General features: G+C 39.6%; 1 protein-coding gene across 1 annotated transcript in view; it reads left to right on the forward strand.

Annotated features, from left to right (window-relative positions):
* TRMT44 (tRNA methyltransferase 44 homolog) overlaps window positions 1-27,020 on the forward strand; it is a gene marked incomplete in the record, with an annotated part of 256,632 nt that overhangs the window by 205,255 nt on the left and 24,357 nt on the right. The window contains 1 exon segment of the mRNA XM_053704178.1: window positions 24,293-24,674. Coding sequence (XP_053560153.1) covers window positions 24,293-24,674 — 382 coding nt within the window.

The raw sequence follows: 27,020 nt of genomic DNA on the forward strand, positions 1-27,020 counted from the left end.
TGGCACAAGAAACACCCTAGAATCAATAAACAACTTATGTCCTTACCCAAAACCCAAGGAGGCCTTGGCCAACCTAACCTATTACAGGTACGCAATATTTCTACAAAGAATAGTCGACTGGAATATACATGGTAAACTTAAAAGATGGGTAGACATGGAGCAGGGAATTGCTCAAACGCCAAACCTTAGCCGACAATGCTGGTCATTCCCAACACAAAAATTTAAATATTCTATTACTAACCCCATAATATCAGAAACCCACACGATGTGAAATAAAATGATACACTTCCCAAACCTTTCTTCAAGACCCTCCCCACTCACGTCCTTGGTAACGAATGGTGAATTTGATTTAGGTACAAGTATAGAGAAACACTGTTTCCCTTCACATATCCACGACTTCCCGATATACTGGCTTATACAGAATGAGCAGATTAAATCACAAGCCAAACTGATACAACAAGGTTTAACCTGCCTCGCTAACTGGTTTACATATAGGCGCAACCACAGCTTCATCACAACTCACAAACAATCTCCAAACATGACCAGACCACTAACTAACTATGAACAGTTATGCATTAGGGACCCCCCAATCCGCCACACACTATCGAGGATATATAAAATACTAATCACTCCATTCCCAGGGCACCCTCTCCCATACCTAGAAAGCTGTGGAAGAGATATAGGAATAATAATTCCACAACACATAGGCATAAAAATAGTCCAATCCACGCTAAAAACATCTATTTCCACAGCTGCTACGGAAATTAATCTAAAGATACTTCATAGATGGTATTACACACCTCAAAAACTCCATCGATTATATCACAGAGCTAGCAATAAGTGCTGGCGCTGTGGCCACGTTAATAGTGGCATGACCCACATGTGGTGGTGGCGCACAGTTATATATAATTTGTGGAAATCGGTTATTACCGAAATAGAGGATATATTAGAACTTCAATTCCCACTAGACCCACTACTCTGGCTACTGAATAAACCCCCTAAGATAAAACATAAACCCTCTCTTAAACTATTTTTTATCATGTCTAATAGCATAAAGTTTCTAATAGCTAAAAATTGGAAATCCATAGACCCACCCACAATAGAAATGTTTATACAGAGGGTATCTGAGTCGATACATCTTGAAGAGCTCTATTATCTGAAAAATAATAGATTAGATATATACTCTGAGATCCTGACAACTTGGGAATCATACATTAAGAACAAATAGTTTCACTTTAAGTCTACAATTTGTAGGATAAGGATTAGTACCAAGAACGCAACATAACCCTGTGGGCCTTTTCGTTGCAGAAGTTATTTTGGTCCTTATAAAACTACATATGGTCATGGAGAGGAGGTCACTTTCACATAGACGTGGGTTGCACTGGTTCAAGGTTAAATTGTTTCCTTAAATAAATTAGGTTACAATACCAATGTACAACGTCAAACTTTGTATGTAAACAAACTGGAGCTGCGTCTCCATAAGCTGTAATTTTCATTTCATAATTTATATAATAAAGCTAATTATTTGAAAAAAAAAAAGACTCCAAAAGTACTCAGATAATAGATGAAAAGTATATATTTAAAAACCAATGATACAAATTGTCATGAATAAAATCAATAATTCTATATTGCAGCGTGTTTCTCTGCGTCTACTGCGCCATTTCCTCAGGCATATAATGCTCATAGCACCCGGAGTCTAATTTAAATATAAAGCTACCAATCAGGAACAAGTTTAAACTCCAACCCACCAGGTGTCGTGTTAATTAACCATTTGCATGATAACAGTTAAAATCTTTGAAATACCAAAATTAAAACATTGTGTTACTAGATTCATATATAATAGTTGTTCAATCACAATACATTATATGTAACTAACATGATACCCGTAATAATATAACCTGTTGCGTATATATAGATCTCAATAGGGGACTCTCAAAATATACATATGGCATGAGATTCTAATTTGATACAATACGGATCTTATAGACAATATTTACGCAAGATGATAAAAGATAAATATTATATAAATGGTATCCAAATACACTGTCGCTATTGATACAAACTAGCAATCTCAACTAATGAAATTTGTGTTCTAGGATGACGTATAAATGGCCCTTCCACATAAAGGGGATGATTTCCCATAGTGTAATATCAAAAAGAAAAAATGGTATGACTCATATAAACCCATCTGGTTTTGCGCTAGTCATGTAAATCTAAAATGGATCATTCCAATGCAATTAGAAAACAGGAAATCGCAATGGTATCTAATGCTGTATCGGAACATACTCGGGCTAGAGATTCAGTCTGTTGTATTGCTAAAAAATCTCGCTATGTGAATAGACACATCCAAAGGTGCGTCCAGGAGAACCAATGATATCTAAAAAAAAGTTGTGTATAAATGAAAAGAACAAAATGAAATAAAAATAATGTAATAATAACACATCTCGTGATAATATGTGAAATGATGTATATCCTAACAAAATGATGTACTAATATTATGAATGTGCTTAAAACATCTAGTGTTCTGTGTTAGAGATTAATACAGATACTATAAAATAATCACTATGTGGTGTGTATGTGTAATGTAGTCAAAAAATGACTAGTTTTCATGGAAATAAATATAAATAGTTAAGTGTTAAAAATAATCAAAAATATTATAGGAAATAATAATACACAAAGTGTTAAAATATAAGTAAATTAGGTGTTTTACTAAAAATGCGGATAACGCTCAAATATAATACGCATATAACGCTATAAATTAAATAGCGCCAGTGTCAATGACTTCATTGAGCCCGTCTGGGTACAATGATCCGAATTTATAAATTCAGTACGTCTCGCGTTGGCGAAGCCTGGACATCCTATTTTGATCGTTATTCTGTAAAACCACTTCTAAGGGTGTAATTTTCGTATAACATTGTTCAGTCCCATGTATGTGGGTGTGATGTCTGGAAGTGCTATATTTATCTAAGCCCCTTTTAATACTTCTGAGATGTTCTGACCATCTTCGGCATACCTTTCTACAGGTACGTCCTATGTACTTTAAGCCACAAATACAGGAAATGCAATACACAACATATGTAGAGTTACAAGTAATTTTTGGGACAACTGAAATGTCTCTCCTGTGCTATGTGATGTATTGGATGTCATTCCATCAGTTATATATACACACATATGACATCGGCTAGGTTTGCATTTATATGTAATTTATTATGTTTTGTTGCCGGTATACCATAAGGGTTTTTTTATAGTTCAGACCTTGTTTATACATCACAAACTTGCTTGGGGCTAATCTCTTTTAGAGTTGGAGCTCTTCTAAAAGTGCAAGTAGGATTTGTTTTCTAAAATTTGTTTGAATATAGGATCTCTCAATAATAAACTCCAATGTTTTGACAAAATCTTTTTAATTTTACTATGATTGGTGTTAAATTTGGTTATAAAAGAAGTCTTGTAGTTAGTAGTTTCTAGTGGATTCGTTTTTTTAAAAAACAAATCTTCTCTATTGAGTATGTGCTCTTAAAAAGCCTTATTCTATTATTGTATCTGGATAGTGTTTTTCTTTAAATCTATTTTTTTAAATATTACTCTGGATGCCATAAGTATCTAATTCAGTACAATTTCTTCGTATTCAGCGAAATTGGCTATATGGAATATTTAATTTCCAACTTTAGTAATGATTGCTGTAGAAATCCAAGAAATTATTGTTGTCTACAGACTTAAAGTAAGTACATGATTGGATACAATCGTTAGGATCCCATGTTAAAGATCTATCTATAAAGTCAATTTTATCCCTTGTTATGTTCCAGGTAAATTTTAAACCCATATCGTTATTATAGGTTTGTCGATGTAACGGCCAGATTGCTATCACATTTTGCATTGTATATTAACCTGTATTCAAAAACACCCATAAACAGGTTCGCAAAACAGGGTGCAAATCTGGTCGCCATGGCCGTACCTCTGATTTGGATGTAGAACTCATCTAAAAACTTAAAAGAATTGTGTGTTAAAATAAAACTTATTAGTTCTATCATAGTCTTTTTGTTTCACAGACATTTATAGATCCTCAATCACGTCACAAGATAACCAGAAAAAATTGTCACCTCTTTTGATATTAGCCATTTTAGATAAAAGGTCAGTAGTATCTTTGATGTATGACTGTAGTTGTATCACATATCTCTGTAAGAAGAACTCTATATAGGCTGATAATCAATCTGTCATACTATTAATACCAGCAATAATCGGCCTACCAGGGGGTTGGGATACATTATGTATTTTAGGCAAATGGTAGTAATAAGGGATGTCCGGATTTCTTGGAGTGAGAGAGTTTTTTTCCCTACTGTTAATAATACCTTCATTGTTACCAAAAGAAATAAGTTTAATGAGCTCTTTCATGAACATATCTGTAGAATCTTTATCCATTTTTTTATAATATTCTTTGTCTAATAATATTCGTTGGCCTTCAATAATATAATCCTCATAGTTCTAGATAACAATCCCCCCTCCCTTGTCCGCCTGGTGAATAATGATATTGTTATCTGATGCTAGACTTTCAAGGGCCATTTTTTCATTAGGCCAAATATTGCTGTGTTTACCATTATTCTTAGGGAGTCTCTCAAAATCTTCCATAACCAAACTCTGGAAGAGATCTAAATAAGAAACATCTTCTTTTTTGGGGCAAAAATTAGAAGGTAATGCTAAATTGGTGTGAATAGTACCCTCAAACAATTCATCAGAAAGATCATCTGGATCTAGGTAAATTACAGATGCCCCTTGTTTGGCTATCATATTGTCTGTTAGCAAAGGCATTCCATTTATTTTCTGGTTTTTAAGCTGTTTGTTGGCAAAGTATCTCTGTAGAGAAATTTTCCTTGTGAATTTATTTGTGTGAATTGGTGTGAATTGAAAGGGCAAAAACGAAGTCCTTTTCACAAAATTGTAATCTGATCCTGGCTTAAAATGTTATCTTTTGTTTTTCTGACAGTCCCCTGTTCACATGACTTTGTATTTATTTTCTATGGACTTGCATTTAGTATTGTGTTGTGCTAACCTTTAAATAACTCCCTGGGCGTGAACACAGTGTTATCTATATGGCCCACATGAACTAGCAGTTTCTTGTTGTGAAAACCAATTAAAAAATGCATGTGATAAGAGGCGGCCTTCAATGGCTTAGCAATTAGCAAATGAGTCTACCTAGGTTTAGTTTCAACTAAAAATATCAAGAGAACAAAGCAAATTTGATGATAAAAGTAAATTGAAAAGTTGATTAAGATTAAAAGTCCTCTCTGAATCATCAAAGTTTAATTTTGACTAGACTGTCCCTTTAAACCATAAAACCTAAATTTTTTGGCTGGCTAGCTCTTGACAACAAATTGCTCGATCCTTTTAAGGAAATTTCCAGGGAAGATCATTTACGTGTAGAGATTATCAGTAATCATAATTCTGTTTGCCCTGTTTATAGGATCGCTGTAGTCACAATTGAAATGCACAGGTTATGTAATACACATACTAGGAAAAATGCTTACAGTAACATCTGTTACTGTTACTTATGTGTCATACAAATCATATGTCTGTTTGCTATGTATACTCTCATTCAGACACTGCACTCAATTTCCATTATTGCCAAAAAAATATGTGCTATGCCGGGTTCTCTGAGCAGCATTTTAGTGCCCCATGCACATTAAAAGCTGTCACCTTCCAAAGAAATTTACATTTTTGCCAGTTTTCAGGCCTTTTTTGAAGTGTTTGCGCAAGCATCTAATTGTGAGTAATTGATATCTGTCAGGGCAAATAAAACCAATTTAATTTTAAAGTGAACCTTCGATAATTTAAGATAAATTAATGTTTGAAAAACTCCTTTTCTTTCATGTAATTAGCAAGAGTCCATGAGCTAGTGACGTATGGGATATACATTCCTACCAGGAGGGGCAAAGTTTCCCAAACCTCAAAATGCCTATAAATACACCCCTCACCACACCCACAAATCAGTTTTATAAACTTTGCCTCCTATGGAGGTGGTGAAGTAAGTTTGTGCTAGATTCTACGTTGATATGCGCTTCGCAGCAGGCTGGAGCCCGGTTTTCCTCTCAGCGTGCAGTGAATGTCAGAGGGATGTGAGGAGAGTATTGCCTATTTGAATGCAGTGATCTCCTTCTACGGGGTCTATTTCATAGGTTCTCTGTTATCGGTCGTAGAGATTCATCTCTTACCTCCCTTTTCAGATCGACTATATACTCTTATATATACCATTACCTCTACTGATTCTAGTTTCAGCACTGGTTTGGCTTTCTACTACATGTAGATGAGTGTCCTGGGGTAAGTAAGTCTTATTTTCTGTGACACTCTAAGCTATGGTTGGGCACTTTTATATAAAGTTCTAAATATATGTGTTTAAACATTTATTTGCCTTGATTCAGGATGTTCAACGTTCCTTATTTCAGACAGTCAGTTTCATATTTGGGATAATGCATATGAATAAATCAATTTCTCCAACATAGGTGTGTCCGGTCCACGGCGTCATCCTTACTTGTGGGATATTCTCTTCCCCAACAGGAAATGGCAAAGAGCCCAGCAAAGCTGGTCACATGATCCCTCCTAGGCTCCGCCTACCCCAGTCATTCTCTTTGCCGTTGTACAGGCAACATCTCCACGGAGATGGCTTAGAGTTTTTTAGTGTTTAACTGTAGTTTTTATTATTCAATCAAGAGTTTGTTATTTTAAAATAGTGCTGGTATGTACTATTTACTCAGAAACAGAAAAGAGATGAAGATTTCTGTTTGTATGAGGAAAATGATTTTAGCAACCGTTACTAAAATCCATGGCTGTTCCACACAGGACTGTTGAGAGGAATTAACTTCAGTTGGGGGAACAGTGAGCAGTCTCTTGCTGCTTGAGGTATGACACATTCTAACAAGACGATGTAATGCTGGAAGCTGTCATTTTCCCTATGGGATCCGGTAAGCCATGTTTATTAAGATTGTAAATAAGGGCTTCACAAGGGCTTATTAAGACTGTAGACTTTTTCTGGGCTAAATCGATTCATTATTAACACATATTTAGCCTTGAGGAATCATTTAATCTGGGTATTTTGATAAGTTTATATCGGCAGGCACTTTTTTAGACACCTATCTCTTTAGGGGCTTTCCCAAATCATAGGCAGAGCCTCATTTTCGCGCCGGTGTTGCGCACTTGTTTTTGAGAGGCATGACATGCAGTCGCATGTGTGAGGAGCTCTGATACATAGAAAAGACTTTCTGAAGGCGTCATTTGGTATCGTATTCCCCTTTGGGCTTGGTTGGGTCTCAGCAAAGCAGACACCAGGGACTGTAAAGGGGTTAAAGTTAAAAACGGCTCCGGTTCCGTTATTTTAAGGGTTAAAGCTTCCAAATTTGGGGTGCAATACTTTTAAGGCTTTAAGACACTGTGGTGAAATTTTGGTGAATTTTGAACAATTCCTTCATATTTTTTCGCAATTGCAGTAATAAAGTGTGTTCAGTTTAAAATTTAAAGTGACAGTAACGGTTTTATTTTAAAACGTTTTTTGTACTTTGTTATCAAGTTTATGCCTGTTTAACATGTCTGAACTACCAGATAGACTGTGTTCTGAATGTGGGGAAGCCAGAGTTCCTTCTCATTTAAATAAATGTGATTTATGTGACAATGACAATGATGCCCATGATGATTCCTCAAGTGAGGGGAGTAAGCATGGTACTGCATCATTCCCTCCTTCGTCTACACGAGTCTTGCCCACTCAGGAGGCCCCTAGTACATCTAGCGCGCCAATACTCCTTACTATGCAACAATTAACGGCTGTAATGGATAATTCTGTCAAAAACATTTTAGCCAAAATGCACACTTATCAGCGTAAGCGCGACTGCTCTGTTTTAGATACTGAAGAGCATGACGACGCTGATAATAATGGTTCTGAAGGGCCCCTAAACCAGTCTGATGGGGCCAGGGAGGTTTTGTCTGAGGGAGAAATTACTGATTCAGGGAACATTTCTCAACAAGCTGAACCTGATGTGATTACGTTTAAATTTAAGTTGGAACATCTCCGCATTCTGCTTAAGGAGGTATTATCCACTCTGGATGATTGTGACAAGTTGGTCATCCCAGAGAAACTATGTAAAATGGACAAGTTCCTAGAGGTCCCGGGGCTCCCAGAAGCTTTTCCTATACCCAAGCGGGTGGCGGACATTGTAAATAAAGAATGGGAAAGGCCCGGTATTCCTTTCGTCCCTCCCCCCATATTTAAAAAATTGTTTCCTATGGTCGACCCCAGAAAGGACTTATGGCAGACAGTCCCCAAGGTCGAGGGAGCGGTTTCCACTTTAAACAAACGCACCACTATACCCATAGAAGATAGTTGTGCTTTCAAAGATCCTATGGATAAAAAATTAGAAGGTTTACTTAAAAAGATGTTTGTTCAGCAGGGTTACCTTCTACAACCAATTTCATGCATTGTCCCTGTCGCTACAGCCGCGTGTTTCTGGTTCGATGAGCTGGTAAAGGCGGTCGATAGTGATTCTCCTCCTTATGAGGAGATTATGGACAGAATCAATGCTCTCAAATTGGCTAATTCTTTCACCCTAGACGCCACTTTGCAATTGGCTAGGTTAGCGGCTAAGAATTCTGGGTTTGCTATTGTGGCGCGCAGAGCGCTTTGGTTGAAATCTTGGTCAGCTGATGCGTCTTCCAAGAACAAGCTACTTAACATTCCTTTCAAGGGGAAAACGCTGTTTGGCCCTGACTTGAAAGAGATTATCTCTGATATCACTGGGGGTAAGGGCCATGCCCTTCCTCAGGATCGGCCTTTCAAGGCCAAAAATAAACCTAATTTTCGTCCCTTTCGTAGAAACGGACCAGCCCAAAGTGCTACGTCCTCTAAGCAAGAGGGTAATACTTCTCAAGCCAAGCCAGCTTGGAGACCAATGCAAGGCTGGAACAAGGGAAAGCAGGCCAAGAAACCTGCCACTGCTACCAAGACAGCATGAAATGTTGGCCCCCGATCCGGGACCGGATCTGGTGGGGGGCAGACTCTCTCTCTTCGCTCGGGCTTGGGCAAGAGATGTTCTGGATCCTTGGGCGCTAGAAATAGTCTCCCAAGGTTATCTTCTGGAATTCAAGGGGCTTCCCCCAAGGGGGAGGTTCCACAGGTCTCAGTTGTCTTCAGACCACATAAAAAGACAGGCATTCTTACGTTGTGTAGAAGACCTGTTAAAAATGGGAGTGATTCATCCTGTTCCATTAGGAGAACAAGGGATGGGGTTCTACTCCAATCTGTTCATAGTTCCCAAAAAAGAGGGAACGTTCAGACCAATCTTAGATCTCAAGATCTTAAACAAGTTTCTCAAGGTTCCATCGTTCAAAATGGAAACCATTCGAACAATTCTTCCTTCCATCCAGGAAGGTCAATTCATGACCACGGTGGATTTAAAGGATGCGTATCTACATATTCCTATCCACAAGGAACATCATCGGTTCCTAAGGTTCGCATTCCTGGACAAGCATTACCAGTTCGTGGCGCTTCCTTTCGGATTAGCCACTGCTCCAAGGATTTTCACAAAGGTACTAGGGTCCCTTCTAGCTGTGCTAAGACCAAGGGGCATTGCTGTAGTACCTTACTTGGACGACATTCTGATTCAAGCGTCGTCCCTTCCTCAAGCAAAGGCTCACACGGACATTGTCCTGGCCTTTCTCAGATCTCACGGATGGAAAGTGAACGTGGAAAAGAGTTCTCTATCTCCGTCAACAAGGGTTCCCTTCTTGGGGACAATAATAGACTCCTTAGAAATGAGGATTTTTCTGACAGAGGCCAGAAAAACAAAACTTCTAGACTCTTGTCGGATACTTCATTCCGTTCCTCTTCCTTCCATAGCGCAGTGCATGGAAGTGATAGGTTTGATGGTAGCGGCAATGGACATAGTTCCTTTTGCGCGCATTCATCTAAGACCATTACAACTGTGCATGCTCAGTCAGTGGAATGGGGACTATACAAACTTGTCTCCGAGGATACAAGTAAATCAGAGGACCAGAGACTCACTCCGTTGGTGGCTGTCCCTGGACAACCTGTCACAAGGGATGACCTTCCGCAGACCAGAGTGGGTCATTGTCACGACCGACGCCAGTCTGATGGGCTGGGGCGCGGTCTGGGGATCCCTGAAAGCTCAGGGTCTTTGGTCTCGGGAAGAATCTCTTCTACCGATAAATATTCTGGAACTGAGAGCGATAGTCAATGCTCTCAAGGCTTGGCCTCAGCTAGCGAGGGCCAAGTTCATACGGTTTCAATCAGACAACATGACAACTGTTGCGTACATCAACCATCAGGGGGGAACAAGGAGTTCCCTGGCGATGGAAGAAGTGACCAAAATCATTCTATGGGCGGAGTCTCACTCCTGCCACCTGTCTGCTATCCACATCCCAGGAGTGGAAAATTGGGAAGCGGATTTTCTGAGTCGTCAGACATTGCATCCGGGGGAGTGGGAACTCCATCCGGAAATCTTTGCCCAAGTCACTCAACTGTGGGGCATTCCAGACATGGATCTGATGGCCTCTCGTCAGAACTTCAAAGTTCCTTGCTACGGGTCCAGATCCAGGGATCCCAAGGCGGCTCTAGTGGATGCACTAGTAGCACCTTGGACCTTCAAACTAGCTTATGTATTCCCGCCGTTTCCTCTCATCCCCAGGCTGGTAGCCAGGATCAATCAGGAAAGGGCGTCGGTGATCTTGATAGCTCCTGCGTGGCCACGCAGGACTTGGTATGCAGATCTGGTGAATATGTCATCGGCTCCACCATGGAAGCTACCTTTGAGACGAGACCTTCTTGTTCAAGGTCCGTTCGAACATCCGAATCTGGTCTCACTCCAGCTGACTGCTTGGAGATTGAACGCTTGATCTTATCGAAGCGAGGGTTCTCAGATTCTGTTATCGATACTCTTGTTCAGGCCAGAAAGCCTGTAACTAGAAAGATTTACCACAAATTTTGGAAAAAATATATCTGTTGGTGTGAATCTAAAGGATTCCCTTGGGACAAGGTTAAGATTCCTAAGATTCTATCCTTCCTTCAAGAAGGATTGGAAAAAGGATTATCTGCAAGTTCCCTGAAGGGACAGATTTCTGCCTTGTCTGTGTTACTTCACAAAAAGCTGGCAGCTGTGCCAGATGTTCAAGCCTTTGTTCAGGCTCTGGTTAGAATCAAGCCTGTTTACAAACCTTTGACTCCTCCTTGGAGTCTCAACTTAGTTCTTTCAGTTCTTCAGGGGGTTCCGTTTGAACCCTTACATTCCGTTGATATTAAGTTATTATCTTGGAAAGTTTTGTTTTTGGTTGCAATTTCTTCTGCTAGAAGAGTTTCAGAATTATCTGCTCTGCAGTGTTCTCCTCCTTATCTGGTGTTCCATGCAGATAAGGTGGTTTTACGTACTAAACCTGGTTTTCTTCCAAAAGTTGTTTCTAACAAAAACATTAACCAGGAGATTATCGTACCTTCTCTGTGTCCGAAACCAGTTTCGAAGAAGGAACGTTTGTTGCACAATTTGGATGTTGTTCGCGCTCTAAAATTCTATTTAGATGCTACAAAGGATTTTAGACAAACATCTTCCTTGTTTGTTGTTTATTCCGGTAAAAGGAGAGGTCAAAAAGCAACTTCTACCTCTCTCTCTTTTTGGATTAAAAGCATCATCAGATTGGCTTACGAGACTGCCGGACGGCAGCCTCCCGAAAGAATCACAGCTCATTCCACTAGGGCTGTGGCTTCCACATGGGCCTTCAAGAACGAGGCTTCTGTTGATCAGATATGTAGGGCAGCGACTTGGTCTTCACTGCACACTTTTACCAAATTTTACAAGTTTGATACTTTTGCTTCTTCTGAGGCTATTTTTGGGAGAAAGGTTTTGCAAGCCGTGGTGCCTTCCATCTAGGTGACCTGATTTGCTCCCTCCCATCATCCGTGTCCTAAAGCTTTGGTATTGGTTCCCACAAGTAAGGATGACGCCGTGGACCGGACACACCTATGTTGGAGAAAACAGAATTTATGTTTACCTGATAAATTACTTTCTCCAACGGTGTGTCCGGTCCACGGCCCGCCCTGGTTTTTTAATCAGGTCTGATAATTTATTTTCTTTAACTACAGTCACCACGGTATCATATGGTTTCTCCTATGCAAATATTCCTCCTTAACGTCGGTCGAATGACTGGGGTAGGCGGAGCCTAGGAGGGATCATGTGACCAGCTTTGCTGGGCTCTTTGCCATTTCCTGTTGGGGAAGAGAATATCCCACAAGTAAGGATGACGCCGTGGACCGGACACACCGTTGGAGAAAGTAATTTATCAGGTAAACATAAATTCTGTTTTTTTCTTACCTTAAAATTTGACCTTTTTCCTGTAGGCTGTTAGGCTCGCGGGGGCTGAAAATGCTTCATTTTATTGCGTCATTCTTGGCGTGGACTTTCTTGGCGCAAAAATTTTCTTGTCATTTCCGGCGTCATACGTGTCTCCGGAAGTTGCGTCATTTTTTTGACGTTTTTTCGCCAAAAAATGTCGGCGTTACCGGATGTGGCGTCATTTTTGGCGCCAAAAGCATTTAGGCGCCAAATAATGTGGGCGGCTTTTTTGGCGCTAAAAATTTCGAGCGTAATTGTTGTCTCCACAATATTTAAGTCTCATTGTTTATTGCTTCTGGTTGCTAAAAGCTTGTTCATTGGCATTTTTTTCCCATTCCTGAAACTGTCATTTAAGGAATTTGATCAATTTTGCTTTATATGTTGTTTTTTCTATTACATATTGCAAGATGTCTCAGATTGACCCTGAATCAGAAGCCACTTCTGGAAAAAACGCTTAACTGAGTTTCAGTTCTACCAAAGCTAAGTTCATTTATTTTAAATGTTATAAATGTTTATCTTTAGCTATGGTTTGTAATAAGTTATTATGATATACTTTTACATGCAGAATCCATTAGTATTTATGCTTTATATATTGCCATTCTTACATCTTATGTACAAGAAATATTTAGAAGATTTATAAGAAAAAATTTTCTGATTCTATTTTAAAGGCTTTGTCTGACTTTGTGCCTTCTAATAAAATTTTTAGGTCTTTTTCACTTCTTTTTTAATTATTGAAGTTTCAAATGACCAACAACATACTGATTTATCCTTCTCTGATGATGTTTTTTCTCTTTCAGAAATTTTCTTCATCAGATATTGACACTAACAAATCTACTTTTTTTTTTTTTTATTATTATTAAAGTACATTTGTTCTTTGTTGAAAAGGTGTTGATTATTTTGGATATTAAGGTAACTAGTTCTTTAAGACTAGCTGACACTATTTCTGCCTATTTATTCTTCTGTGTTTTCAGAGGTTTTCTTTCCAATTCCCCATACTAGGGAATGGAATAGGCTGAGAATTTTCTTTTATTCCTTCTTCAAATGTTTTAAACTATATTCTTTGCCAGCAGTTAAATTCAATTTGGAGGGTTCTCCAATTTTTTGGGGCTATCTCTACTCCTACTAATTATGCTATTGTTTCTATAGCAAAATAGTATTTATTTTCCTTTAGATAGTTGTATCTTATTTATGGAAAATTATTTAGTTTCAGGTACTTTTCTTGGTCCTGTGATTTATTTGGATATTGCAATTGCTTCATTTTTTCTGTTTACTTTAAGATCAAGTATCAGATTATGATTTATTTTAGCATTGTTAAAGGGACAACATTTACTAGACTAGGTGCTGTTGCATTTGTCTTGTTGTTTTGCATTTATTGATTATGCAAGTCCACTGTATTGACTGGTCCTTTAAACTGGACTATCATGCTAATCATTTCATTTGTGTCTTCATTTTATTGAATATTTTCGCAAATGAGGGTTAATCTATGTCTTTAGCTATTTTAGCTAGAAGAATTTTGTGATTTTTAAAAAATCCATATTTCTTTTGTTCTAAGATAATCAATTATTTGTTTTATAATTGGATTCAATTCTTAACTGTTACTCTGGGCTTCAAGATTGAGTTCTAAGACTAAAACTTTAAGCTTATACTAGTTTGGTTGTTCTTATTAAGGAACAAATTCCTGAGTTCTTTCCCAAGTAACATGTTTATAATTGGAAATTTTTCAGTTCGAAATCAGCTCCCTAATATTGCGATGTACGTGCCGTATTCCAGCTTGGCTGGTAAGGGGCAGGTTAAGACTTCTTTGAAATTTATTTGGTTCTATTTGGTCCAAATTTCTTTGATTTTATTCCAGTAAGGCTAACACTTTCTTTAAGTGTGTTTCTGTCCTATATATTTTGGGTACTGTTGAAGCATGGCTGGGCACCCATGGGGGTTCAAGCGCTGCTCAGACCTGGAATCTTCTGGGGTATTTCTTCCAGTTCCTTTTTTAGGAACTGGGTTTTGGAGTTTTATTCAAACTATTCTGCCTTTTTATGGTCATTGATAGCATTATTTGTTTTCATTAGATACAATAAATGCATATTTTCATTTTTCTGTTTTCATTCAGATTATTTTCTGAGGATGCGGAATCTCATATGATTCACTTTGCTCTTCAGGACATAGTTAGAGGATCTTTTTTTCAAAAGCTCTTGATTCCTCACACAAGGGTCACCTTTTTTAGGTTTCAAGATAGTTTGTGTCACTGTCTTTGTCTCTATCAGACAAGGGACAATTTTATTGGGTTCCGTCTGTCGGTACCTTTAGTCTCTATTATTTCCTTCAGTTGCTATATATGCATAGAAGTTTTAGGTCCTATGGCCACAGCATTGGATTCAATTCCCTTTGCTCATTTTCAATAGAAAGAACCTTTCCAGTCTATTATGAGTGTTGTTTCTTGAAGAACATGGTTGGAGGATCAATTTACCAAAAAGTTTGTTGATTCCTCAGACAAGGGTAACCTTTTTAGGTTTCCAGATAGATTCAGTGTCCATGACTCTGTCTCTGACGGACAAGAGACGTCTGAAATTGGTTTCAGCTTGTCGAAACCTTCAGTCTCAATCATTCCCTTCGGTAGCCTTATGCATGGAAATTCTAGGTCTTATGACTGCTGCATTGGACGCGATCCCCTTTGCTCGTTTTCACATGCGACCTCTTCAGCTCTGTATGCTGAACCAGTGGTGCAGGGATTATACAAAGATATCTCAATTAATATCTTTAAAACCGATTGTTCGACACTCTCTGACGTGGTGACCACCATCGTTTAGTTCAGGGGGCTTCTTTTGTTCTTCCAACCTGGACTGTGATCTCAACAGATGCAAGTCTGACAGGTTGGGGAGCTGTATGGGGGTTTCTGACAGCACAAGGGGTTTGGGAATCTCAGGAGGTGAGATTACCAATCAACATTTTGGAACTCCGTGCAATTTTCAGAGCTCTTCAGTCATGGCCTCTTCTAAAGAGAGAGTCGTTCATTTGTTTCCAGACGGACAATGTCACAACCGTGGCATATGTCAATCATCAAGGAGGGACTCACAGTCCTCTGGCTATGAAAGAAGTATCTCGAATACTTGTATGGGCGGAATCCAGCTCCTGTCTAATTTCTGCGGTTCATATCCCAGGTATAGACAATTGGGAAGCGGATTATCTCAGTCGCCAAACGCTACATCCGGGCGAATGGTCTCTTCACCCGGAGGTATTTCTTCAGATTGTTCAAATATGGGGACTTCCAGAAATAGATCTGATGGCTTCTCATCTAAACAAGAAGCTTCCCAGGTATCTGTCCAGATCCAGGGATCCTCAGAAGGAAGCAGTGGATGCATTGTCACTTCCTTGGAAGTATCATACTGCTTATATCTTTCCGCCTCTAGTTCTTCTTCCAAGAGTGATTTCCAAGATTCTAAAGGAGCGTTCGTTTATTCTGCTGGTGGCTCCAGCATGGCCTCACAGGTTTTGGTATGCGGATCTTGTCCGGATGGCTACTTGCCAACCGTGGACTCTTCCGTTAAGACCAGACCTTCTATCGCAAGGTCCTTTTTTCCATCAGGATCTCAAATCCTTAAATTTGAAGGTATGGAGATTGAACGCTTGATTCTCAGTCATAGAGGTTTCTCTGACTCCGTAATTAATACTATGTTACAGGCTCGTAAATCTGTATCTAGGATGATATATTATCGAGTCTGGAAGACTTACATTTCTTGGTGTTCTTCTCATCATTTTTCTTGGCATTCTTTTAGAATTCCTAGAATTTTACAGTTTCTTCAGGATGGTTTGGATAAAGGTTTGTCTGCAAGTTCCTTGAAAGGACAAATCTCTGCTCTTTCTGTTCTTTTTCACAGAAAGATTGCTAGACTTCCTGATATTTATTGTTTTGTACAAGCTTTGGTTCGTATAAAACCTGTTATTAAGTCAATTTCTCCTCCTTGGAGTTTGAATTTGGTTCTAGGGGCTCTTCAAGCTCCTCCGTTTGAACCTATGCATTCGCTGGATATTAAATTACTTTCTTGGAAAGTTTTGTTTCTTTTGGCCATCTCTTCTGCTAGAAGAGTTTCTGAATTATCTGCTCTTTCTTGTGAGTCTCCTTTTCTGATTTTTCATCAGGATAAGGCGGTTTTGCGAACTTCATTTAAATTTTTACCTAAGGTTGTGAATTCTAACAACATTAGTAGAGAAATTGTAGTTCCTTCATTGTGTCCTAATCCTAAGAACTCTAAGGAAAGATCGTTGAATTCTTTGGATGTAGTTAGAGCTTTGAAATATTATGTTGAAGCTACTAAAGATTTCCGAAAGACTTCTAGTCTATTTGTTATCTTTTCTGGTTCTAGGAAAGGTCAGAAGGCTTCTGCCATTTCTTTGGCATCGTGGTTAAAGTCTTTGATTCATCATGCTTATGTTGAGTCGGGTAGAACTCCGCCTCAAAGGATTACAGCTCATTCAACTAGGTCAGTCTCTTCTTCCTGGGCATTTAGGAATGAAGCTTCGGTTGATCAGATTTGCAAAGCAGCAACTTGGTCTTCTTTGCATACTTTTACTAAATTCTACCATTTTGATGTGTTTTCTTCCTCAGAAGCAGTCTTTGGTAGAAAAGTACTTCAGGCAGCTGTTTCAGTTTGATTCTTCTGCTTATATTTTCAGTTTTTTTTATTATAAGATTTAAACTTTGTTTTGGGTGTGGATTATTTTTCAGCGGAATTGGCTGTCTTTATTTTATCCCTCCCTCTCTAGTGACTCTTGCGTGGAAGATCCACATCTTGGGTATTCATTATCCCATACGTCACTAGCTCATGGAATCTTGCTAATTACATGAAAGAAAACATAATTTATGTAAGAACTTACCTGATAAATTCATTTCTTTCATATTAGCAAGAGTCCATGAGGCCCACCCTTTTTTTGTGGTGGTTATGATTTTTTTTTTGTATAAAGCACAATTATTCCAATTCCTTATTTTTTATGCTTTCGCACTTTTTTTCTTATCACCCCACTTCTTGGCTATTCGTTAAACTGATTTGTGGGTGTGGTGAGGGGTGTATTTATAGGCATTTTGAGGTTTGGTAAACTTTGCCCCTCCTGGTAGGAATGTATATCCCATACGTCACTAGCTCATGGACTCTTGCTAATATGAAAGAAATGAATTTATCAGGTAAGTTCTTACATAAATTATGTTTTTTATTCAAAAGCTGGAAAATGCATGAATTTAGACTTCACATTTGAAATAAGACTGTACATCTTTAAAAAGGAACATTTGATTAAAGTTATTGGTGTGGGGGATACAGAGTTTTAGTTTTAGAATTGTAATCCCATATTCAGGAACTGATGGTTATATTCGTTATATATTTCAGTGCCTTCCTTCCGTTCTGTTCCTAATTTTTAGTAATTTACGGTATGGGATGTAGCTTTGCTCTAGCCTGAAGATTGGTTTTTTTTTTTCTTTGTGTAACTGAAGAAGTTGACTGTGGTCCCTGTCTATAGAGTTTGCTTCTGTTTTGAGGGCCTGTTAACCCCCCATATCCTCCATTAAAGCTTGTTGGGGCCTTTTGGATCACTTTATGTGGGGTCCATCTCTCATAATAAACAAATCCCCTGGGTTATTCATGTTGTCTATGGCCTGTAACAATACTCTAGCACTCTACATACACGCTTAGGCAGTGTGTACCTTTTCAGAAGCAGTATGTGCTTGTTATTCCAGCTGGTTGGCATGCTACATCCAGCACTTATTCTGATTGCCTTACTGGAGTGACAAATGCTCCAGAGCTCGTTGAAATGCATTATAATTCTGTGTTAGATTTTCTAATTGAGGCTATTTAAATCACCTGTCACTGCCTACCAAGGGGAGATCTACCTTTACAAGAATCACAGTTCATTTGAAAGATTTTGCTCACATTGTAACTCAAGCGTGTAAATATATTTTATAATAATGGCTGTGTGAATGAAATTATATTTCATAAATGGAAATACTTTTTCTCCAACATTGGTGTGTCCGGTCCACGGCGTCATCCATAACTTATGGGAATATCTCTTCCCCAACAGGAAATGGCAAAGAGTACAGCAAAAGCTGTCCATTTTGTCCCTCCTAGGCTCCGCCCACCCCAGTCATTCTCTTTGCCGTTGCACAGGCAACATCTCCACGGAGATGGTTAAGAGTATGTGGTGTTTAGTTGTAGTTTTTTTTTATTTTACTATCAAGAGTTTATTTTAAAATAGTGCTGGTATGTACTATTTACTCTGAAACAGAAAAAGATGAAGAGTTCTGTTTGTGAGAGGAATATGATTTTAGCAGCAGTAACTAAAATCGTTTGCTGTTTCCACATCGGACTGTTGAGATGAAATAACTTCAGTTGGGGGAAACAGTTAGCAGACTTCTCTGCTTAAGGTATGACTAGCCATATTTCTAACAAGACTGTGTAATGCTGGAAGGCTGTCATTTCCACTCATGGGGACCGGTAAGCCATTTTCTTAGTCTCAAGCAGAATAAAGGGCTTATTATGGGCTATAAAACTGGTAGAAAGATCGATTGCTTTATTTGGGCATTTTATACAGCTTGAGGTTGAATTTCACACTTATAAACTTTGGGGAACGTTTTTTAACGTCAGGCACTGGTTTAGACACCTTTCCAGTCAGGAAGGGCCTTCCCTGTAGTAGGCTGAGCCTCATTTTCGCGCCATTACTGCGCAGTTACTTTTGAGAGCAGGACATGCAGCTGCATGTGTGTGGGTCTGAAAGTAGTTGAAAAGGTTCCTAGAAGGCTTCATTTGGTATCGTATTCCCCCCTGGGTTTGGTAAAGTCGCAGCAAAGGCTGTAGCTGGGACTGTAGAGGGGTTTAAACTGTAACCGGCTCCGGTTTCTTCATTTTAAGGGTTAAAGGTCTGAAATTTGGGGTGCAATGCTTTGAATGCTTTAAGACACTGTGGTGAAAATTTGGTAAAATTTGAACAATTCCTTCATTGTTTTTCACATATTCAGTAATAAAGTGTGACCTGTTTAAAATTTAAAGAGACAGTAACGGTTTTGATTTAAAATGGTTTTTGTACTTTATTGACAAGTTTAAGCCTGTTTAACATGTCTGTACCTTCAGATAAGCTATGTTCTGTATGTATGGAAGCCAATGTGTCTCCCCCTTCCAAATTGTGTGATAATTGTGCCATAGCGTCCAAACAAAGTAAGGACAGTACTGCCACAGATAGTAAAGTTGCCCAAGATGATTCATCAGATGAAGGGAGTAGACATAGTTCTACTTCATCTCATTCTGTGTCTACACCAGTTTTGCCCACGCAGGAGACCCCTAGTACTTCTAGCGCGCCAATGCTTGTTACTATGCAACAATTGACGGCAGTAATGGATAACTCTATAGCAAATATTTTATCCAAAATGCCTGTATTTCAGAGAATTGAAGCGCGATTGCTCTGTTTTAAACACTGTAGAGCAGGAGGGCGCTGATGATAATTGCTCTGTCATACCCTCACACCAATCTGAAGGGGCCATGAGGGAGGTTTTGTCAGATGGGGAAATTTCAGATTCAGGTAGAATTTATCAACAGGCAGAACCTGATGTTGTGACATTTAAATTTAAATTAGAGCATCTCCGCGCACTGCTTAAGGAGGTGTTATCTACCCTGGATGATTGTGACAACCTGGTCATTCCAGAAAAATTGTGCAAGATGGACAAGTTACTAGAGGTTCCGGTGCACCCCGACGCTTTTCCTATACCCAAGCGGGTGGCGGACATAGTGAACAAGGAGTGGGAGAAGCCCGGCATACCTTTTGTTCCCCCTCCTATATTTAAGAAATTATTTCCTATGGTCGCCCCCAGAAAGGACTTATGGCAGACAGTCCCTAAGGTCGAGGGGGCAGTTTCTACACTAAATAAGCGCACTACTATTCCTATCGAGGATAATTGTGCTTTCAAAGATTCTATGGATAAAAAATTGGAGGGTTTGCTTAAAAAGATTTTTGTACAGCAAGGTTACCTCCTGCAACCTATTTCGTGCATTGTTCCTGTCACTACAGCAGCGTGGTTCTGGTTCGAGGAACTAGAAAAGTCGCTCAGTAGAGAGACTCCATATGAGGAGGTTATGGACAGAGTTCACGCACTTAAGTTGGCTAACTCTTTTATTTTAGATGCCGCTTTGCAGTTAGCTAGATTAGCGGCGAAAAATTCAGGGTTTGCAATTGTGGCGCGCAGAGCGCTCTGGCTAAAGTCTTGGTCAGCGGATGTATCTTCCAAGACAAAATTGCTTAATATCCCTTTCAAGGGTAAAACCCTCTTTGGGCCAGAATTGAAAGAGATTATCTCAGACATCACTGGGGGTAAGGGCCATGCCCTCCCACAAGATAGGCCTTTCAAGGCCAAGAATAAGTCTAATTTTCGTTCCTTTCGCAATTTCAGGAACGGACCGGCCTCCAACTCTGCAGCCTCTAGACAAGAGGGTAATGCTTCGCAGACCAAACCAGCTTGGAAACCGATGCAAGGCTGGAACAACGGTAAACAGGCCAAGAAGCCTGCTGCTGCTACCAAAACAGCATGAAGGAGTAGCCCCCGATCCGGGACCGGATCTAGTAGGGGGCAGACTCTCTCTCTTCGCTCAGGCTTGGGCAAGAGATGTTCAGGATCCCTGGACACTAGAAATAGTTTCTCAGGGTTATCTTCTGGAATTCAAGGAACTACCCCCAAGGGGAAGGTTCCACATGTCTCACTTATCTTCAAACCAAATAAAGAGACAGGCATTCTTACATTGTGTAGAAGACCTGTTAAAAATGGGAGTGATACACCCAGTTCCAACTGTGGAACAAGGACTGGGGTTTTACTCAAATCTGTTTGTAGTTCCCAAAAAAGAGGGAACCTTCAGACCAATTCTGGATTTAAAGATTCTAAACAAATTTCTCAGAGTGCCATCGTTCAAAATGGAAACTATTCGAACGATTTTACCTACAATCCAGGAGGGTCAATTTATGACTACCGTGGATCTAAAGGATGCGTATCTACATATTCCTATCCACAAAGATCATCATCAGTTTCTAAGGTTCGCCTTTCTGAACAAACATTACCAGTTTGTGGCTCTCCCATTCGGGCTAGCCACTGCTCCAAGGATTTTCACAAAGGTACTCGGGTCCCTTCTAGCGGTTCTAAGACCAAGGGGCATTGCAGTGGCACCTTACTTGGACGACATTCTGATACAAGCGTCGTCCCTTTCAAAGGCAAAGGCTCACACAGACATCGTTCTGGCCTTTCTCAGATCTCACGGGTGGAAGGTGAACATAGAAAAAAGTTCCCTGTCTCCGTCGACAAGAGTTCCTTTCTTGGGGACAATAATAGATTCTTTAGAAATGAAGATTTTCCTGACAGATGTCAGAAAGTCAAAACTTCTAAACGCTTGTCAAGTTCTTCACTCTGTTCCACGACCTTCCATAGCTCAGTGCATGGAAGTAGTAGGGTTGATGGTTGCAGCAATGGACATAGTTCCTTTTGCGCGAATTCATCTAAGACCATTACAACTGTGCATGCTGAAACAGTGGAATGGGGACTATACAGACTTGTCTCCAGTGATTCAAGTGGATCAGAAGACCAGAGACTCACTCCGTTGGTGGCTAACCCAGGATCACCTGTCCCAGGGAATGAGCTTCCGCAGACCAGAGTGGGTCATCGTCACGACCGACGCCAGTCTAGTGGGCTGGGGCGCGGTCTGGGACTCCCTGAAAGCTCAGGGTCTATGGTCTCGGGAAGAGTCTCTTCTCCCGATAAACATTCTGGAACTGAGAGCGATATTCAATACTCTCAGGGCTTGGCCTCAACTAGCAAAGGCCAGATTCATAAGATTCCAATCAGACAACATGACGACTGTTGCTTACATCAACCATCAGGGGAGAACAAGGAGTTCCCTGGCGATGAGAGAAGTGACCAAAATCATAAATTGGGCGGAGGATCACTCCTGCCACCTATCTGCGATCCACATCCCAGGAGTGGAAAACTGGGAGGCGGATTATCTGAGTCGTCAGACATTCCATCCGGGGGAGTGGGAACTCCACCCGGAGATATTTGCCCAGTTGACGCAATTATGGGGCATTCCAGACATGGATCTGATGGCGTCTCGTCAGAACTTCAAGGTTCCTTGCTACGGGTCCAGATCCAGGGATCCCAAGGCGACTCTAGTGGATGCATTAGTAGCGCCTTGGACCTTCAACCTAGCTTATGTATTTCCACCATTTCCTCTCATTCCCAGGCTGGTAGCCAGGATCAAACAGGAGAGGGCCTCGGTGATTTTGATAGCTCCTGCGTGGCCACGCAGGACTTGGTATGCAGACCTGGTGGATATGTCATCGGCTCCACCATGGAAGCTACCTTTGAGACAGGATCTTCTAGTACAAGGTCCATTCGAACATCCAAATCTAGTCTCTCTCCAGCTGACGGCTTGGAAATTGAACGCTTGATTTTATCTAAGCGTGGGTTTTCAGATTCGGTGATAGATACTCTGGTACAAGCCAGAAAACCTGTAACTAGAAAAATTTACCATAAAATATAGAAAAGATATATCTGTTGGTGTGAATCCAAGGGATTCTCATGGAGTAAGATCAAAATTCCTAGGATCCTTTCCTTCCTCCAAGAAGGTTTGGATAAGGGATTATCAGCGAGTTCTCTAAAGGGACAGATTTCTGCTTTATCTGTCTTGTTACACAAACGACTGGCAGCTGTGCCAGATGTTCAAGCTTTTGTTCAGGCTTTGGTCAGGATCAAGCCTGTTTACAGACCTTTGACTCCTCCCTGGAGTCTAAATTTAGTTCTTTCAGTTCTCCAAGGGGTTCCGTTTGAACCTTTACATTCCATAGATATTAAGTTGTTATCTTGGAAAGTTTTGTTTTTAGTTGCTATTTCTTCTGCTAGAAGAGTGTACTCCGCCCTATCTGGTGTTCCATTCAGATAAGGTTGTTTTGCGTACTAAACCTGGTTTTCTTCCAAAGGTTGTTTCCAACAAGAATATTAACCAGGAAATAGTTGTGCCTTCTTTGTGTCCGAATCCAGTTTCAAAGAAGGAACGTTTGTTACACAATTTAGATGTAGTCCGTGCTTTAAAGTTCTATTTCGAAGCAACAAAGGATTTCAGACAAACATCTTCTCTGTTTGTCGTCTATTCTGGTAAAAGGAGAGGTCAAAAAGCTACTGCTACCTCTCTTCCCTTTTGGCTGAAAAGCATCATCCGATTGGCTTACGAGACTGCCGGACGGCAGCCTCCTGAAAGAATCACAGCTCACTCTACTAGGGCTGTGGCTTCCACATGGGCCTTCAAGAACGAGGCTTCTGTTGATCAGATATGTAAGGCAGCGACTTGGTCTTCCCTGCACACTTTTGCCAAATTCTACAAATTTGATACTTTTGCTTCTTCGGAGGCTATTTTTGGGAGAAAGGTTTTGCAAGCCGTGGTGCCTTCTGTTTAGGTAACCTGATTGGCTCCCTCCCTTCATCCGTGTCCTAAAGCTTTGGTATTGGTTCCCACAAGTTATGGATGACGCCGTGGACCGGACACACCAATGTTGGAGAAAACAGAATTTATGCTTACCTGATAAATTACTTTCTCCAACGGTGTGTCCGGTCCACAGCCCGCCCTGGTTTTTAATCAGGTTTGATGAATTTATTTCTTTAACTACAGTCACCACGGCACCCTATAGTTTCTCCTGTTTTTCTCCTGTCCGTCGGTCGAATGACTGGGGTGGGCGGAGCCTAGGAGGGACTATATGGACAGCTTTTGCTGTACTCTTTGCCATTTCCTGTTGGGGAAGAGATATTCCCACAAGTTATGGATGACGCCTTGGACCGGACACACCGTTGGAGAAAGTAATTTATCAGGTAAGCATAAATTATGTTTTTCTTATGTTTAATTTTTTAACCTTCGTTTTAGGTCTGCCTTATAGGAAAATCAAGAACATATCTATCAACACAAGAAGCAATGGTTGATGAACAAAGAAGAAAGTGTATTACAAGCCATAAAACATCTACCTTGGATGAATGTAACAAGTCTATGTGTGTTTCTGAATGCACAAAAAAAAAAGACTCTACTAACCAGGAGGAGACATCAGACCCTTTGATGGCCAGTGCAGAGAACTGGATATCTGGATTCCAGCCTAGGGATAAAGTAGAACAGATCAAGAACTGTAGCTTACTCCCTAGAGATTTTATTGATAAAGTTGTCCTACAAGTAGCTAAATTATTGTTAAATTCAAATAAAGAGGAAATGGACAATGCAGATTTTGACAAAAGAGGGAAAGTTTGGAACACTGGAAGTTAGTTGTTTTTTTTTTTTGTTTTTTTTGTTTTTTAAATAAATGTAAATATTAATGACCGTATGACTCACTATGTTGAGCTTAACACCCCTATGTAAATAAAGCTTTTTTATTTTATGCTCTATCAGAATCATAAAAGAACAAATTTAGTTTGCATGCCCCTTTAAGCATGCATGAATCACCAAAAAATGATTGCACAAAGCACTTTTAGTGTTGTTTTTTTCTTTCTTACAAGATCTTAAAGGGCCATGAAACACATGATTCAGATAGAACATACAATTTTAAACAACTTTCTAATTTACTTCTATTATCTTATTGGCTTTGTTCGCTTGGTATCCTTTGTTGAAGAAGCAACAGTGCACTATTGGGAGCTAGCTGAAGACATTGGATGAACTAATAGCATGAGGCATTTATGTGCAGCCAACAATCAGCATCTTCTGAGCCTACCTAGGTATCATTTTCAACAAAGGATGCCAAGAGAACAAAACAAATTTGATAATAAAAGTATATTGGAAAGTTGTTTAAAATCTCATGCTCTATATTCATATTCCTTTAATTATATTCTATTCTGAAATGCAACATTTAATTTCAAATGATAGAAAATTGTATTGCTGGAGGAACCACCTCCTGGTGTGTTCATGGTGCTGACTGTTCCCAAGAGTGGGCAGACAGTTGCAGTTTGGGAAAAAAATAATAAACTGGTGTATGCATTCTTTTAAATGATATTACATTGTAAAGTTATACATTGTTATATTGGTGTAAAATAGCCATGTTTTTGTTATCAGTTTTATGACTTTAAATTGGGATTTCAGATATTCCTGAACTTCATACCAGGACTCAAGTGTAGATTAAATTTAGATCAGGCTTAGAAGCCACAAAGAATGTTTTTTTTATTTTTAGGGCACATAGATAAAGTTAGTATTCAGATGAGAAATTCTCTGAGCAATAACTCCTGCATTTTGACAAGAACTGTTTATATTGACATATTCTTGTTGTAGCATTCTATCTTTATAACAATATTTATTATACATAGTCTTCTTTTCAGACATTATAAGCTTAACTGAAGATAATGAATTTGTGTGCGTCTATTTGTAGAAGAAAAATGTCCCTTTCTCTTGCAAGGTGTATCCAGTCCACGGATTCATCCTTACTTGTGGGATATTCTCATTCCCTACAGGAAGTGGCAAAGAGAGCACACAGCAAAGCTGTCCATATAGCTCCCCCTCTGGCTCCGCCCGCCAGTCATTATCTTTGCCGCTCTAACAAGTAGCATTTCCACAGGAGGGTAAAGTGAATGTGGTGTTAGATTTGTAGTTTTTATATCTTCAATCAAAAGTTTGTTATTTTTAAATAGTACCGGTTTGTGCTATTTACTCTCTGGCAGAAATATGATGAAGAATTCTGCTGAGAGGAAAATGATTTTAGCATGTTGTAACTAAAATCCATTGCTGTTCCCACACAGGACTGAGGAGTACCAGAAACCTTCAGTTGGGGGGAACAGTTTGCAGGCTTAACTGCTTTGAGGTATGTTTCAGTCATATTTTTTCTAGTCAAGACAAGATAATGCTAGAAGACTGACAAGATTCCACATGTGGGAAGGGTAAGCCATGTTCTGAAACTTAGTATAGAACTAGAGGCTTATTTAAGTGGGCTCAATAGACTGGTTATCACTTTAGCAGGGCAATCGATTATTTTATTTAGAAAAATACTCTTTATTGACACTTTTAAGCACCTTTGATGTGTTTATTGGGGTTTTATTCCACATGGCATTATTTTTAGTCATCTAAATTGGTTTCTGAAGGCCCCACAGCTGTGGAGTGGGAGGGGCCTAATTTCGCGCCTCAGTTGCGCAGTTTATTCTGACAAGATTTCCCTGCATGCTGCTTCACATCGGTCCAGAGACTGCTTGAGGATTTCAGGAGGCTTGCTTTTCTCAAAATCAATCCTTAAGGGAAGGTAGGGCCACAGCAGGCTGCTGTGGCAAGGTGCTGTAGTTGATTAACCGGTTGTTTGCTTTAGGCGGCTCCGGTTTGGGCATTAAAGGGTTAATCAGGCTGAAACTTGCTGTGCAATCATATCGAAGCATTAGGCACATACTGTAAACATTTCAAGAGATTTGGTTCATTTTTCACCGTTTTGTAAAATTGTGTGCGCTTTTATTATCTTAAAGTACCATTTATTGCAACTTGTATTTTTTATTACATAAAGTGTTTTTCCACACTAATAACAATCTGTTAAACATGTCTGACACTAAGGAAAAGCCTTGCTCTATGTGTTCAGAAGCCATGGTGGAACCCCCACTCAAAATGTGTCCCAAGTGCACTAATGTGTCTATACACTTTAAAG

The sequence above is a fragment of the Bombina bombina genome, chromosome 2 (assembly GCF_027579735.1).
Source record: "Bombina bombina isolate aBomBom1 chromosome 2, aBomBom1.pri, whole genome shotgun sequence".
Taxonomy (NCBI): Eukaryota; Metazoa; Chordata; class Amphibia; order Anura; family Bombinatoridae; genus Bombina; species Bombina bombina.